Source organism: Phaethon lepturus, unplaced genomic scaffold (genome assembly GCF_000687285.1).
Source record: "Phaethon lepturus isolate BGI_N335 unplaced genomic scaffold, ASM68728v1 scaffold7297, whole genome shotgun sequence".
NCBI lineage: Eukaryota > Metazoa > Chordata > Aves > Phaethontiformes > Phaethontidae > Phaethon > Phaethon lepturus.
The window spans coordinates 102,771-117,788 of record NW_010552465.1 but is presented as its reverse complement, the minus strand read 5'-3'; the positions used below and the strand labels follow the sequence as shown (position 1 = coordinate 117,788).

The 15,018-nt window shown below is 40.3% G+C and overlaps 1 protein-coding gene across 3 annotated transcripts in view; it reads right to left on the bottom strand.

Moving 5' to 3' along the window:
* The window catches only part of LOC104623973 (low-density lipoprotein receptor-related protein 6), a 109,247-nt gene that overhangs the window by 6,358 nt on the left and 87,871 nt on the right, over positions 1-15,018 (bottom strand). The window contains exons 12-18 of one of the 3 annotated variants that reach the window (XM_010291217.1): positions 13,004-13,206; positions 10,893-11,104; positions 10,511-10,701; positions 5,974-6,183; positions 4,567-4,692; positions 2,958-3,194; positions 1,127-1,243 (exon numbers count right to left, since the gene is read on the bottom strand). In XM_010291217.1, coding sequence (XP_010289519.1) covers positions 1,127-1,243; positions 2,958-3,194; positions 4,567-4,692; positions 5,974-6,183; positions 10,511-10,701; positions 10,893-11,104; positions 13,004-13,206 — 1,296 coding nt within the window. The remainder of the gene's footprint in view (positions 1-1,126; positions 1,244-2,957; positions 3,195-4,566; positions 4,693-5,973; positions 6,184-10,510; positions 10,702-10,892; positions 11,105-13,003; positions 13,207-15,018) is intronic. The other 2 variants (XM_010291216.1, XM_010291215.1) reach the window with 2 other exon arrangements.

Below are 15,018 nucleotides of genomic sequence, written 5' to 3'. Positions count from 1 at the left end.
TTCCGCTACAATCCCAATTCTAAGCAGTGACATTTCTGGGAATAACTGACAAGCCCCTGTCTGTGCTTCACGAATTTGACAAGAAAAGCAGACTTTAAAGTATTTTCCTGTTCTAGTCAGTGTTTTACATCTTATCCATTACTGAAAGTCTTTTCCTCAACACATTTTCTTCTCCCTGAACACCAAACCCACACTTTAACCAGCTTGTCACAGTCTACAGAGATAAGTAAACAAACTTCTGATCATACTGGAGGAGGGACAGTGACAACTGCAATCTTACTCCAGGTGGGCTAATTTTCCATTCTCTGTTACAAAACCAGATAATATATGAACTATAAAAAAAGATAACTATACATGTCTGTGATGATGTCACTAATAACTTGGTAGCATGACAGAACATCTCCTATTACTCCTTCTTAAGATCAAGCGTCCAACTCTGGCTTTGCATTTTCAAGTTACGTGTGTGTGTCAACTGTGATATACGGATCTCTAACACAAGAAAAGATGTCCCCATTTATAATTTCTTTTAAAGCACCAACAGCGAAAATGAACTTTCAGGTTGGAATTTTAAAGGCAGTGATCTTCTTGCAGAGCCCTGGAGATTTCAAGGTAGGGGATATCACATGTTATGAATCATAAATCAAGCTCAGAATTACAACTTTTCAAGATGCAAAGGAAATCTTAGAAGGTTTATTCTGTAAACAGAGTGATCCTCTGATTCTAAAAGCACCTGCTATTAATTCTCTGGATGAGAAAACCATGAAGCAGGGCAGTAATATATAAAAGCCTCATGCTGCTAGAAAGATTTTTTTTAAACACTGTACCATCTCAGCATACTAACAGGTTATAGTAAAACTAACCTTTTATTTCTTTTAAAAGTTTAAAAGGTAAGTGGAAAAATTACTAGCCTGCTCTGCCTCAGACACTACTTGTTCAGAATACCAGTTGTTTTTGTTATTCCTATTCCACCATGTTGTGCATTAATTGCACGACAGCAGTTATGAACAGGAGCATCCATTTTGGGAACAATTAATTCAGTCTGGTTGGCAGAATAAAATCTAACTCACAGAGAAGATAAGAAACAAATTTTGTACACTGCAATCAAGTCTCTAGTCTCCAGTTTTACACTTACAGCATCCTTGCTCATCTGAGCTGTCACTGCAGTCCAAGTTGTGATCACATTTCTTGCTTTTCCCAATGCACTGCCCGCTGGCACAGCGGAACTGATCGGTTAAACAAAGCACTGGAAAGAGAACCCCCACACACACCCCAAGAGTCAGTATCAAAGACTTCTACTCTTTAAAATGATTAAGAAAACAAGATACCAAAGCATACAGTCAGGAGTATCTTGGGAGACCTTAGCCTGCTGCTACCTTCATTTCTTGAAGTAGCCAGTGGCACACAAAAGTCCTTCATGCCAACCACGCATAAAGAGTGATTCAGTGTTCTGTTGAGGATACGGCACAGTGGGTACCCGGTCCTTAATGCCTATTTATAGTAAGAACACTACAAGATAAAGTTACCTTGACTAAACTAACTCAGAAGCAGAAAGCCACTGAGAACACAGGCACTTACTGCAGGACATGATTATTGCAAAATTACTGTAAGAATCCCCAACTCTAAGCATTTACTGTGATAGAGAGGAAAATTAATTATTTATTTAAAATAAATCTGCCAAACCATGATGATAAAATGGTTTAAGAAAGATAAACGTGGTTTCTCAATGCCCTTACGCTCCTCTTGTAAACCAGAAAACTCCGTGATCATGGGACGATATATTTCACTTGACATTATGTAAAATAAAAAAAACACCCAAAAACTGGAGCTCTGCCAGTACACTCAAAAAATAAACTAAACACTTTGGGAAAAAAGGTGCTGCAGGCAAGGTGCTGGCTGCTGTTGTTTACACGTATTTTTGCCTCCTGTTTCTCATAAATCCAGAATTCTTTGTGACTTCATTTGAATTAAGAAGTTAAAGACTTTTCTGATCTGTAATCGATTTGAATACTCTGAATAACAGGGCCACATTGAAGGTGATCAACAGCCCTTGGTCTGGTATCTCCAGATGCTGGATGGCAACTGGGAAGCTAACTTACACAACGTATTTTCAGACGTCAGCATCTCATCTGGTTAACAATCATCTTTCATCACATAGGAATTTCTGCATCAGTCTGTATGTTTTTGTTTGAGCTGGAGCACATCTTTTGGGAAGAAATTCAGCCTTGATTCAAAGACCCTTAGACAGTCTCTTCAAAGAAGGAAAATGTACTGAAAGGATGTAGAGACGAGTCATCCTTTTAAGCTTACAAGTTATCCCTACAACTTCTCACTACTTGTGCAGGGGGAAAGGACAAGTTTGCTCATATTTCACTTTGTACACGGGTGGGGTAGTTCAGACTCCACCAGCATAACCTGTCCTTTCCAAAATCAAAAGAACCTAATTCTCATTGTGTTGGCAATAGCACTTCCCTCTATAACGACTGCTTAAATACTCTTTTGCTGTGCTTTACAGGAAGAAAAGGTCTCCAGAAATCTCGCCTGTGTCTCACTCCCACTTACTCACAAAAACTTAACTTCATTTTATTCACGTATTACAAAATAAATAATCCCAAGACCTTTACTTGGTACAAGGTACACAAAAAATTATGACAGGGATTTGCTCCACTTTCTAATTCACTCCCAGTTACCAGGTTTTTAGAGGTTAAAAACATATCATCTTTTTAATAGTACTTTTCACAAACAGAGCTTAAATCACTGTGCAGATCAGTGTTATTTCTGTCTCATGGGTGGAGAAACAAAAGTATGGAGTTGTGAAATAATTTCCCATTCAACAGATCAGTTTAAAAACTAGCAGAACCTCAGATCCTTCCAAATCCTACTCAGCAATAACTCTGTTATCTATCACAGTGTCCCCATGACAGCTTTATTTTCATCACTCTCTCAAAGATCCTCTGTACCTTCACAGTTCTTCTCATCCGAGTTATCCTGGCAATTGGCTTCTCCATTGCACCGGAGGGCACCTTCTATGCACTGTCCACTTTCACACTGGAACTGGGTGTCCGAGCACACTGGGCAGTTCTTTTCATCACTGTGGTCTTCACATTCAGTGAAACCATCACAGCGCCAGGCCACTGGGATGCAGTCAATCTCACCTGTGAAACAGGTGAACTGCTGAGGGGAGCATGTTGGTGGTTCTTTAAAAATCAAGCAAACAAAGAAAAAATAAAAATCCAGGTGAACAAACAGCTGATCAGGACAGGTAAGGACAAGAAGAGCTCAGCTGCCTTCATTTATCAAGCAGCTGATAAACGTGCCACATCATAAGGTAACTTCCACCCTCACTGCCTCCACAGTCATTTGTGCAGATCTGGAGCCCCATGTGACTGATGCAGGCTAATGTTGATGGAGCTTCATTAGACACAGAACAAGAGGAACAGAGAAACATGCACACTCAAAACAATTATTTTCTTCCCTTCCCACTTCAGCCTCTTACACCCTTCTCTTAGTAGGTCTTCAAAAGTTTTCATTTAAAGTCAACACACTTTTCTTCTCCCCCTTTCCTGCAACATCACTGTATACACAACCAATGGCTCACTTTCTTTTTAATGTTTGACAGTCATTGTATAGAAAACATTAAAAGGATGTAATGCACTGCAGATGGATGCACTGTGACTCAATGTCTAGTTATGTGCCCTCGACAGCTCTGTTCAGTCAAAATTCTTTCAAAACGACAAAAAACTGCTCCATCTAGTCAAGCTCCACTATCTCAACACAGCTGTTAGCTGTTATTTAACATTTACTACAGTAACTGTTAATCTCATGCAGTAAGTAAGTGTGGATTTTTTTCCCTTTTTTTAATCCCCCTTTCCTCCCCCTGCTTTTGGCCTGGTGTTAAACTTGCTCTGAGAAAATATCTGGATTATGTTAGCTCTTGTTCCATTGTGAGACCACACGTCGCCTTGATGGCGAGAAGATTGCATAATAAATCCATTCAGCATGGTGGCACAAAGAGACTCAAGCACCAAAGTGTCTCTTCTCTCCCCCATTTCAACCCCACCCCTGGAGACACCAGGGCGTAGGCTACAGTGGCCATATCACCACAGAGGAGGCAACTTGCCCTTCTGGGACTGCAGTTCAGGGACACGCACAGGGTGAGTTTGAGGAGGACAGCAGATAAGAATAAAATGGCCCAGACAGTGCAATAAGCTAGAACATGAGAATCTACCACTATCTGAAAAAGGAGAACAGAGTAATAGAAAAAGGTAATAGAAATCATACAATTAAAAAATAGAGTTGAAATAATTCACTGGTCTTAAGCAGAAAGAGTGAACAGAAATCCTTATTCAATAGTCAACTAGTGACTTTTCCCTCTTCTCCTCCTTCTCAATACCTGCAGATTTAGCTGGGGGTAGAGGCAAAGAGTAAAAATGCGTGTAAAAGCATGTTAACAGCACCTGGTGCGCTGTCACATTCTTTCTGCTCAGAAGCCACCCCTAAAGACGGAGACCCCCACCCTGCAACACAGAAGCTGAACGCTCAGTGACACAGAGCATGGGAAGGACTTACCTCCACAGGACAGCTCATCCTGCAGCAGGACAAGGTGGACTGGGCAAGAGCAGCGTGTGGTGCCGTCACCCTTCACGATGCAAATGTGTGAGCAGCCGCCATTATCTTGAGAACAAGGATGTTGTCCTGTGATTTTAAAAATAAGAAAGACGTACTGACAAGAAATCCCCACCTCTTTTCTGGCCTTTCAGTGATTTCTTGGGGCTCACAGAACTCCTTTCATTATTTCCTCCTCCCCTACTAAAAACAACTCTGAAAAAGTTGAATTTTGTTGTGTGCATTTTTTCCCTTTACACACATCAATAATTATCATGCACACTGATCATTGTCTGTGATCTGAAATGTTGTGACAATCGTGCGATGGAGTCTACTAACACAGTAAACAATACTCAAAGCATTTTGCTTCTTGTGTGAGATAGAATTAGTTCTGCAGCAAAAATAGTAGCATTAGTAATCCAAAAGGATGCCTTGGATTCCATACTTCATTTTCTCTATCAAAGACCATTAAAAAAAGTAAACTTTTCTAATTTATGAATTCTGAAGCTTCCACACTGTCTCTGAAACTCAAATTAACATGCTCTAGATAAACATTAAAATGAAGAGGCATATTTAATAAGGACAACATACTTCTCTTGGAACTCCTGACAGATTTACTGAGATTAATAGCAAACAAAACTAGTAGTAGTCTGCACTGATGCTTTAATTAAACATCCCCAGACATTTTTCTACATATTTCTCCAAGGCATGCACCACAGCCTATTAACCAGGCCTGTTTCCTCCAGAATGACAGCAGCACCACTGCTTTAACCATCCAGCTCCTGTCGTTTCAAGCACCCTGCATGGGGAAAAGCTATATCCTGGTAAACAGAAAACTTTAAAAAGTGCAGCCATGTTCAACACAAATTGTTATTTAATGCACACTTCCTTTGTGCAATGCAATGTTGCTCTTCTGTTATTTACTTTCAGTACGAATTGCCACCACAAAAATTGTTCACTTTGCCTTCAAGGCAGGCAGTCCATTGAAACATTTACTGCTAGTAAAAGGCCCTGAGAGCTGTGCTTGTCTAAACTGAGTGAACACCTAGTAGCAACTCACTAGTGTGTCACAGCCATAATCATCTGCTAGGGCTAACAAGACATTTTCACTGTGCCTACAACCAGTGTATGGAACTACCAATAAAGTTGTCATCAGCAACAAAACGTAATGCTGGGTTTGTGACAGATGTCCAGTCCATTGCCAACTGCCCAAAGGAAACAAATTTAATTGCACCGTGGCGATGCACAAACACAAAACCATACCAACTTCTGGCCCCTTCGATCTGCACTGATGTTGATCAGCGACAAGGCAAAACAGGCTCATGTCTCCACGGCCACTCCTTGCCACTCGCAAATAGGGATTGCACTTACTGTATTCCTGAATGTTGAGCTCTTTCACAGCATGGATGTCACTGAGTTGTGCAATACGAGCTTGGACCTTTGTACGTCCTTCTCGACCAGTCATATCAATCTTTTCAATCATCTGCTGTTGCCTGTCAATCCAATACAGCCAGTTTTCAAATACAGTCAGTCCCACAGGCTGCAAGATATTAGAGTCTTCCAAAACGATCCGGTTAGCACCTGCAGAAGGAAAGCGTGGTTTAGTACTTCATGTGATTCTAGCTGAGCTATCACAAACATTTTCTACACTACTCACACCACTATTTTCCACTACTTTTACACTACCAGGTAAAAACACAAGCAATCCTCGGTCCTCTGATGCAAGACTGAAGCATTTTGCAGACAGATAATATTTTTTTTTTTCTACTTTCATCAAGATGACAGTTTTTGTGCTTCAAATACATGTACTGTATGTATTTAAGAAGCATCTGGAGTTGGGGGCCCAGCTCTCATGAGCCTATCCAGTCTTTTATCAATAGTATGGGAATTGGTAACTCTTTATATTCTTCTATCCTTTTTTGGAGAGATTAACTGCTTTGTCTTGGCATACAACAGGGAATAAGAAGATGGATTATTAGCTTGAGTTAACTAATACAAGATAAAATCCAAGTGAAGGCAAGGTAGTTAGTACTTTCCACATGAATTATGAGATTAAGGTAAACACTTGACTTCTGACTTCCTCATACTCTTTTAACTACATTATCTTCACTAAGGTTTTCATGCTAAGTTGGGAATGTTCCTTTCTTCCTAGCGAAGACAGACTTTCCTCAGTTCCTTTAGCAATCATCAGTGGCAGCCAAGAGGCTTTAGCCTTACACGTCTGAAGAGTATTTGTTGACTTTTATGCTAGATTACCTGGCATTGAATATAGTCAAGAGCAATTGCCACACTCCACATAAAACAGAAGACCGTCTGCAGCTGTTTTAAAGGTATCATTAAGGACCGTCCAAAGACAGTGATGACTTCATAACTCATACACAGAAGAAAAATAGTTATTCAAAACCTGAGAGCTCAAGAGTGAGGTTTAATCCATGCTTTGTTTATTTTACATGACATGACATGGTCATTAACACTCAAATATTCAGTGAGGTTTATCAGATTCTGAGCATAAAATTACTCACAAACATAATGAATCTGCTTCAGTTTTGAAATGCTGAGAACAGTATTACACTGTCTAAAATTAGGCCACAGCTTGAAAATTTACATATAAATCCTGGTATTTCAGGTATCTGGGATCACTGCTATTCTTATTTTTTGCTTTTACTACAGCAGACAATAACTTTGCATATGTTCATCCACAAAACAATTTCCATAAAGTTTTTTTTATAATTTGTCCTGTAAAAATATACTAGTACAACTGAGTACCACAGAAAAATTCTACCATATCCACACAAGATAATGTTATGGGACAAAGGACATATATTTTATGATTTTATAATTTGAACAGGTTCTATCCCTCTGTTTTGATTAGTAACAAAATTGTTTTTTGGCTTGTGGAGAATTTAGTCAACACAATGTCAGTGATGATGACTTATAAACAAATTCAGCTGTGAAAAATATATTTATCTCCTTTTCACTAAACGCATACAGAGCTCAGAAGTTAAGTACCCTTCCAAACATTTAGCAAGTGGTAATATATAAAGCAGAACACGGAAATTCAAATACTAATCCTCAGCTAGACGGGGCTCTCGCCCACCACTTTGGAACAACACCAGCAATGATCTGATTAAGAAAAGACATTGGTGGATTCTGAAGGAGGCTATAACCCAGACTGATGTAGAAATTAATAGACTGAGTGATGTAAGTCAAACTAAATAACTGCAACCATCTATTAACCCCCATGGGCATGACTCACTGTACAGGGAAAAGGTAAGAAACAGCAACCTGCATCTTAAAAGTTAAGCTGGGAATAGAGGAAATGCAAAGATGACAGGAAGGAATATAGTTAAAACTAAGACCTTGACCTACCCAAATGCAGTCTGTACATGCCCTGCTCTGCCATGCCCATGTCAATCAGCATGGCATTTAGCAGTATGCTCCTAAAGCTCTGAAGCTTAGAATTTTCACTCCCTTAATGTCTTAATCTTTCTTTTTAATATTTGTGACCAAGTGTAACTGACTATTTCTGACTTAAACCAAGACACTGAAATCCCTCCTTCCATAAACCAACAATGAAATCTGAAGCTAGCTCATTAGGGTGCTAGTCCCCTTTACTGGGAATGCCAGATGAAAGGGAGATGTGATTAAGAGAAGCTTTGTCTCCTTGGCATCAGCATTCTCTTTCCAGCAATACCTTGTACAAACAGACATAAAAACAAACAAACAAATAAAAAAAATCAGGACACACCCATAGCTCATTCTGTTTCCAAATAAAAATTACTTAATTCCAGAATCATTAGACATTTCCAAATCACACTAATTGTTCTGGAATAGAAGAACTAATTTCCAAATACTTTCCATGGTAGGGAGCTAATTCCAGTCATCTTTTCATAAACAACCCTTAATCATGTGAAGAATCTGGTTAGCTTCAATAGGATCTCCCATTTGGGCAGCATAACTGAGTCTTAACTGCATGCCTGAAGGATAGGGAGGAAGAGAAGGACTGCATCACATAAAAGGCATTCTAGTTCTCCTTCCCTTTATGGGTACTGGCATCTACGGAGTTGACAGAGCAAAAGACTGTGCATGTTTTTAAGAAGCTAACATGCAGAAAAATTACTCTGACGGTCAAAAGAGCCTATTAATCAGCATTCCTAAGCACAGGAATGCATCTCAGCAGTTACCAATTTATCGTGGTGATTATAGCAATCTATTTGTGGTGCAAATGACAAAACCAAGAGAGGTTTTGGAATGATTTTCCTTCATGTTCTTTGAAAATATGGCGAGATTTTACTGAAACATTAAAACCAGACTGGATTAGAATTTAGACCCATCTTCTCCTCTGGCACCCTAATTTCTGGCAGATAACAGACAAAGAGAGAAACAAAGCACATATTATGTTCTATTGCTGCCCGTTACTTTACTCATGCAGACTCTGGATCTGGGATAGCCTAGAACATACTGGGATAGACCATAACACTTTTTTTTTTTTTTTTTTAAAAACAACTCACTAACTCAACTCAGCTTATGTTCTGTGTTTTAAAACAGTAAACAGTCAGGATATCACAGTTCATTAGTTACCCTGAATCGTCCAGTGACACACCACATTAATAACCGAAAAAAATAACTATCTTGCTGAGCCTCAATTCCAATCATCTAGAAAGCCTGAAATGTTTTGCAAAACAAAAGCTAATTCTAGCAGCTTAGTAGAAGGCTGAAAATCACACTGGTGTCAGTGGGATTACATGCTGCTACTTTGAATTAAGGTATCCAGTCATCAGTGAAAGACATTACTACAAACTACCATACTCTTGTTAAAATTTTCAAACTCGCTATCAGATTGCAAAGTGTGTCCTTATTTCCTTACGTGTGTACTTGTGCTTCTGATAGTAGAATAACACTCAACTGAAGAATAAGGACATGCACTATTCAAACTGGGGATGGACCTACTGCAGAGAAAGGAGAAATTCTGCCACTGCCCTCCATGAGCAGCAGTGCAAGGGGGGCATATACCCCATCACCTAACAGAGATGGGTATGTATGTGCTCAGAACATCCTGGCACTCCCAGCAGCAACATCCAGCCTGGCTCATATCACATGAGACAGCTGACCTGATCCAGAGCAGCTTGCTGGATCCAGCTGGTAAATAAGAGACATCTCTCTCTCATCCAATCCGACTGCATGATTCTGCCTCTTCTTTCTCCGGTTCCGGCTGCTTTCTCAACGCTCGCTGAACCAACTCAGCTTTTCAAACCAACAGAACACTGTTCTCTATTTCTCTTTTTTCTGTATATTGTTGTTAGGTTATTGGTTTGCTTACGTGGCTAAGTGAGCTGAATCAACTCATAGAGAAGGTAAGACAAGCAGCAAAACCAACCTCAGGGAGCAGGCAAAGAGCATTCCATAGCTGGAAGAGGGAGTTTTTTTCCTTTTGAGAACATCTCTCTCACATCATTTCACCCTAAATGACAGGTACATAAGTGACCTGCACACCTGCTGCTTTAGCTCTGCAGGAGAGATTTCTCCACTAATGGGAAACTTTCCTCTGATGGACAGATTACTGCACCAAAACCAATGCCTTTAAAAACAATCCTCTCCCTCCCCTTTCCAAAACTGCTGCAAGTTATTTGTGAACTGACTTTGGGAAACCACACGAAGGTCTTGCAGTGAGAAACTGAAGTAAATAGCATGTGTAGCAATTAATAATGCAAATCATAGATAAAGGCATGAGACTGTAAAGGCATGCTGCATGAATCATGCACATTCCCTGGCTGGGAATTTAGGGAGTGATTAGAATCACAGTACAGACTGTTTATAGTAGGAAGGAAAAGAAGACACCTTTCTTTTCTCTGCATTCCCCCACACCCACGCCACACAAATGAATCACTGAATTAAAGTGCTACTCTACCTGAAAGGTCACTGCTTTCAATTCTCCGCAGGTCTGAATCAGCCCAGAACAACTTGCCTAGCTGGCTGTCAATAGCTAAGGCTATGGGCTTGCTCAAACCACTGAAAAAAAGGACCTCTCGTTCAGTTCCATCCAGTGCTGCTCTCTCAATTTTAGGAGACCTTTCCTGTAGGTTGGTGAAATACATGTATCTGGAATAGGAATGATTAGAGGAAAAAAGTTTACTTGATATTTCTACATTTTTGCTATATGACCAAGACATCTAACAAATGTCAAAGATGTTTTTATTCTGACAAACAGAAACCAACCAGCAGCAAGAAAACAATTCGATTCTCAAGACCTTCAACCTGAATTTCCCCACACCACTATTTCAGCTACATACCCTTTCTCTGGATTCACCACAATGGCCCTGGGCCTATCTTGATCTCCTTTGAGCACCACTCCCATGGGTCTCCCATCCAGGCGTGTCACATTGATCACATTAGTAGCTTCACAGGTCCAGTAGATATAGCGGCTGTAGATGTCGATGCTCAGGTCATAAGGCTGCATATCTAGGTTCTGATTGGGAACTGGACTTGTCACAACAGTGAGGCTCTACAAAGGAAAGAAAAACAACCCATAGAAAAGCATTTAATCTGATCCAACGTGAGCAATTTTATTTGCTATGGATGCACCACATCAAACTACTGGTCAGCAAAAGGAAGTGGACAAAAGGAAGGAGACACGCAGGTCCAGTTGCCCCACCAACACCTTTGATCAGATATAGACACTTAGTCTTGATGATTTGTTATAACGGCAATCATGTTAAGTTGGTTGCATCTCACAAGACTTAGCAAGTTTGACCAATAAGTCCAACATGTCTCTATGTTGAAGATTCAGGGTCAGCTTCTGTGGTTCCTCTGCTTTCTTGACAACTCTAAGTTCAGTTTGGATAGACCCAAACCCAGCAAATTTAGCACCCTATAACAAAAACACATCACCACTAATTCCCAAAGCTGCAGCTGAATGGATAAAAACACAGGCAAAGTGAGGCCAGACAGCAGTTGAAATTCTTGCCTCATTCTTCTCCACCATTGCTGTCATCACACTTGGGAGACATAACATAAGGATGAATAATAAATGGGAAAGCAACCCTGCCAACAGACAGAAACGACATCAGCTAGCGTACCACAGCAACTTTAGAGCATTTCCAGCTAACACCTTTGTGCTTCAGAGTTCTTGCATTCTACTGGTCCAGACCTCTGAGTTCACATGCTTTTTTTAAGTTGTTGTTTGTTTTTTTGTTGTTGTTGTTTTTGTTTGTTTGTTTGTTTTTAGAAAGAAACTGCATAGTCTCCCTACAGTGAAAGGTGAACCTAACTGAGATCTTTCCTGAACTTTTCAAAAAAATTCTTAAGAGGATTGAGAACTCACGAAATGTGGCCTTACATAATCTTTTCGGAAAACTTCATGCTTTTGAGGTGAGCAGCCTCCACCCTCTCACCCCCAAATTAAACTTCACTGTAAAATTTGCCTAACTTTATTTGGTTTGTCACCTCTATGAAAGGGCGTGCCTACAAGTCTTGCATTTGTTTATTCTGCTGAAGCTGGCAAAAACCTGGTGCCTTTGACTAGTTTTGGGTGTTAAATTATTTAGATATTCCAAAATTAAAATCATTGCTAAATTAAGAGTTAAGGCTGAAGGGCATTGCAGCAGGATCCAACTCCCACCACACCCACCACCAGAAACCACACTCTCTTACAAATTAAACTGAATCTAGCACCTCAGTGTTGTTCATCTTAGTCTCCCACTCCTCCCCCATTCAAAAAATCAGGAGGGAAAAAAGAAAAACCTATTTTAAAATGTGAAAATGAATAAGCAGTCATTGCTCACAATCTCACTAAACCTGTATCATCTTTTGCCTTCTACCCTACTCTACTTTTTCTCTATTCCCCACTCAAATACATTTTCCCGAGCCTGCTACATGTCTTACAGGTCACTAGTTTCAACCTCGTTGCTCAGTGCCTCGGTGGCTGACAAAACAGCTCTCTTCCTAACCCCAACAGAAGCTGGGAGTCTTCAGACACAGCTGTGTCCTCACAAAGTCCCACCCTCTTCATTTCAGAGTCCATGTCCCATCCCCTGCTCATTTGCAACTCTTCCTTCTCTCCGACACACTCTCATTTCTCCCATGAACCTTCCGTTCCATGTTTCACTTCTCTCAAATGCGGGTGTCCAACAGCCCTTGGCCAAAAGACAGCGTTCAGCAAATAATGTAGTGTGAACAGCAGTATCTTCAAGTTTGCCTTAGTTTTCCATGTTTTATTTCCCGCTGCACCTCCCAGATTACTGGCTGAGGACTCCAGAAACTCCCAATGCCACTTGTTTTGCCAAGTGACAGCTAGTAATCCACAGTAAGTCTGTGTACCTAAATTATTCATGTACCACCATTCGTTACTGGGGGTAGGGCATGCCTCCCTCATCTTTTAGTAATTCCATCACCCACAGGATACCTGGCTGCCGTCTTCCTGTGCCTTCCGGATGATGTTCTGTCGAGAATCAATCCAGTACAGCTGCTTATCCAGGGGGTCATAATCGATGGCTCGAACATTCCTGAGACTATGGATAGGGAGTATGATGTCTGGACTCTGCTGCTCATCTATCACCATGCGATTAATTGCATTCTTCTGACTGAACAACAGAAAGGTTGTAGGAGCTTGATGGGTTAAAAAAAAACAACAAACGGAGGGTGAAAGGGTTACACATAGCAATAATGTTGGGTATTCCTATGTTCAGTAATGACGATTTCTACATATAACCAGATAGTACCTATTATTTCATTCCCCTTCCCCCTCTTCCTTTGCCAAAACAAATAAAAGAAACAACAACAAAAAAATCAAAACAAAACATAAAAACCCCCAACCTCTTATCAGTTTGAAAAGCCTCTCAAATGACCTCTTTTTACTATAAATGTCTGAACTTGGATGTGACAGACAAAGATAATTAGTCGCAGGACTAATGCATGTGAAGACTTCTGTTAAAATCACCTCAAAGAAGAACAGTCAGACATGCCTCTCAAGGAACTGTCAATTTTCTTTCTAAAAGGGTGCCAGTCAAATGTAGCTCCACTATTCCAAAGCTGAACCTTCTGCTAGGTACACTTCTACTTGCAGAGGAAGCTGAACAAAAGCCAGCATTGGTTCCTTATTTTTGAGGTCCCACGGAACAGAGATTGCCATTAGAGTGGTTCAGTCCTGTTCCCACAATCCCTATTTCTGCCTGCACTGGAATGGAACAACAACTAATTCACAAGAAAATCTCTTAGGAGTGTGCAAGGCTGTGTTTCTGGAGAAAAATCTGTTCACTCTTCTCAAATTCATGTATCTTTCTTAGTTCTAGGTGCCCATGTGGGAATGCTAAACTGCAATCAGGAAAACAAAAAAATCTGATGCTCTGCTCCATCTTTCCAGATGCCAGGCAAAAATTTCCTGGACAAATGATCTTTTACTTAGAAATACCATCAAACATCAGAAAATAAAGACTTCTCCAACCTGTACAGCTGTAGTTTACTGGCTGTATCTTACTGTAAGTGCACAAGGCATTTAATACATTGTTAAAAAGAAATTATCCCTCTATTACATAACTGGGTCAGAAATCAGAGGAGGTAGTTAAAGCATTTTGCCTTTTCAGTGTTCTTTTCAATAATGGTCTACCTGAAGCCACTGCTGTGCAAGATGGCACAAGAGCCCGCAGCCAGAAATTACAGCCTCCCTGAAGTTTGTACAATCTATTCTCTAGAGCACAAGTCTGCGGAGATTAACAGTGGGACACTGCACTCATTCAATCCAGCCTGTAAAACAGGTAAGGCAGCACCTTGGAAATAGAAGGTAGCAAAAGTCTTCCAGAGAACATCATCACTTTCCTTTGTTATTTTAGGCGTACACTTTGAACATTTATTCTGGCTGACGGAAAAAAAAAAAAAAAAAAGAAAAAAAGGCGGGGGAGTTTCCTTGGTAACTAACACTCAATCCTATAGCAATCAGGCCTAATTGCAAGGCATTTTTGCTTTCTGGAAAACCTGTATTTCCCCTCCAAGCTTTTCTCCAATAATTTAAGCCGCCTTCTACTTCGCTCTAAGTTGTAGAAGAAAGCACACAAAAAAGGCAAAGCAAAGTTTATCTGAATGTGTACGGCAAAATAGAAGACTCGGAAAACATCAGAATTCTTGCCAAGCAGTTAAGAGAGTAATGGAAAGGGAAAAAAAGCTTAAGATAAAACAGTGCAGGCAAACATACCATCATAAGCACCTAAAATTCTTTCCACTTTTCCCAAAAAACACCCTCTCACTGTCTAAGATTGCCTGGCTTCCAACTTTGAATTGATGGCTCGTTATAAAGAGCAAGAGCAGAATTTCCCCCCTTGAGTCCCCACATCTCTGAAACAGTACCAATTTCAGAAATCCCTTCCCAGTTTTCACCATTCTCCCTCCCAACAGTCACATATTTTAACTATATTTTTGGCAGGCAAA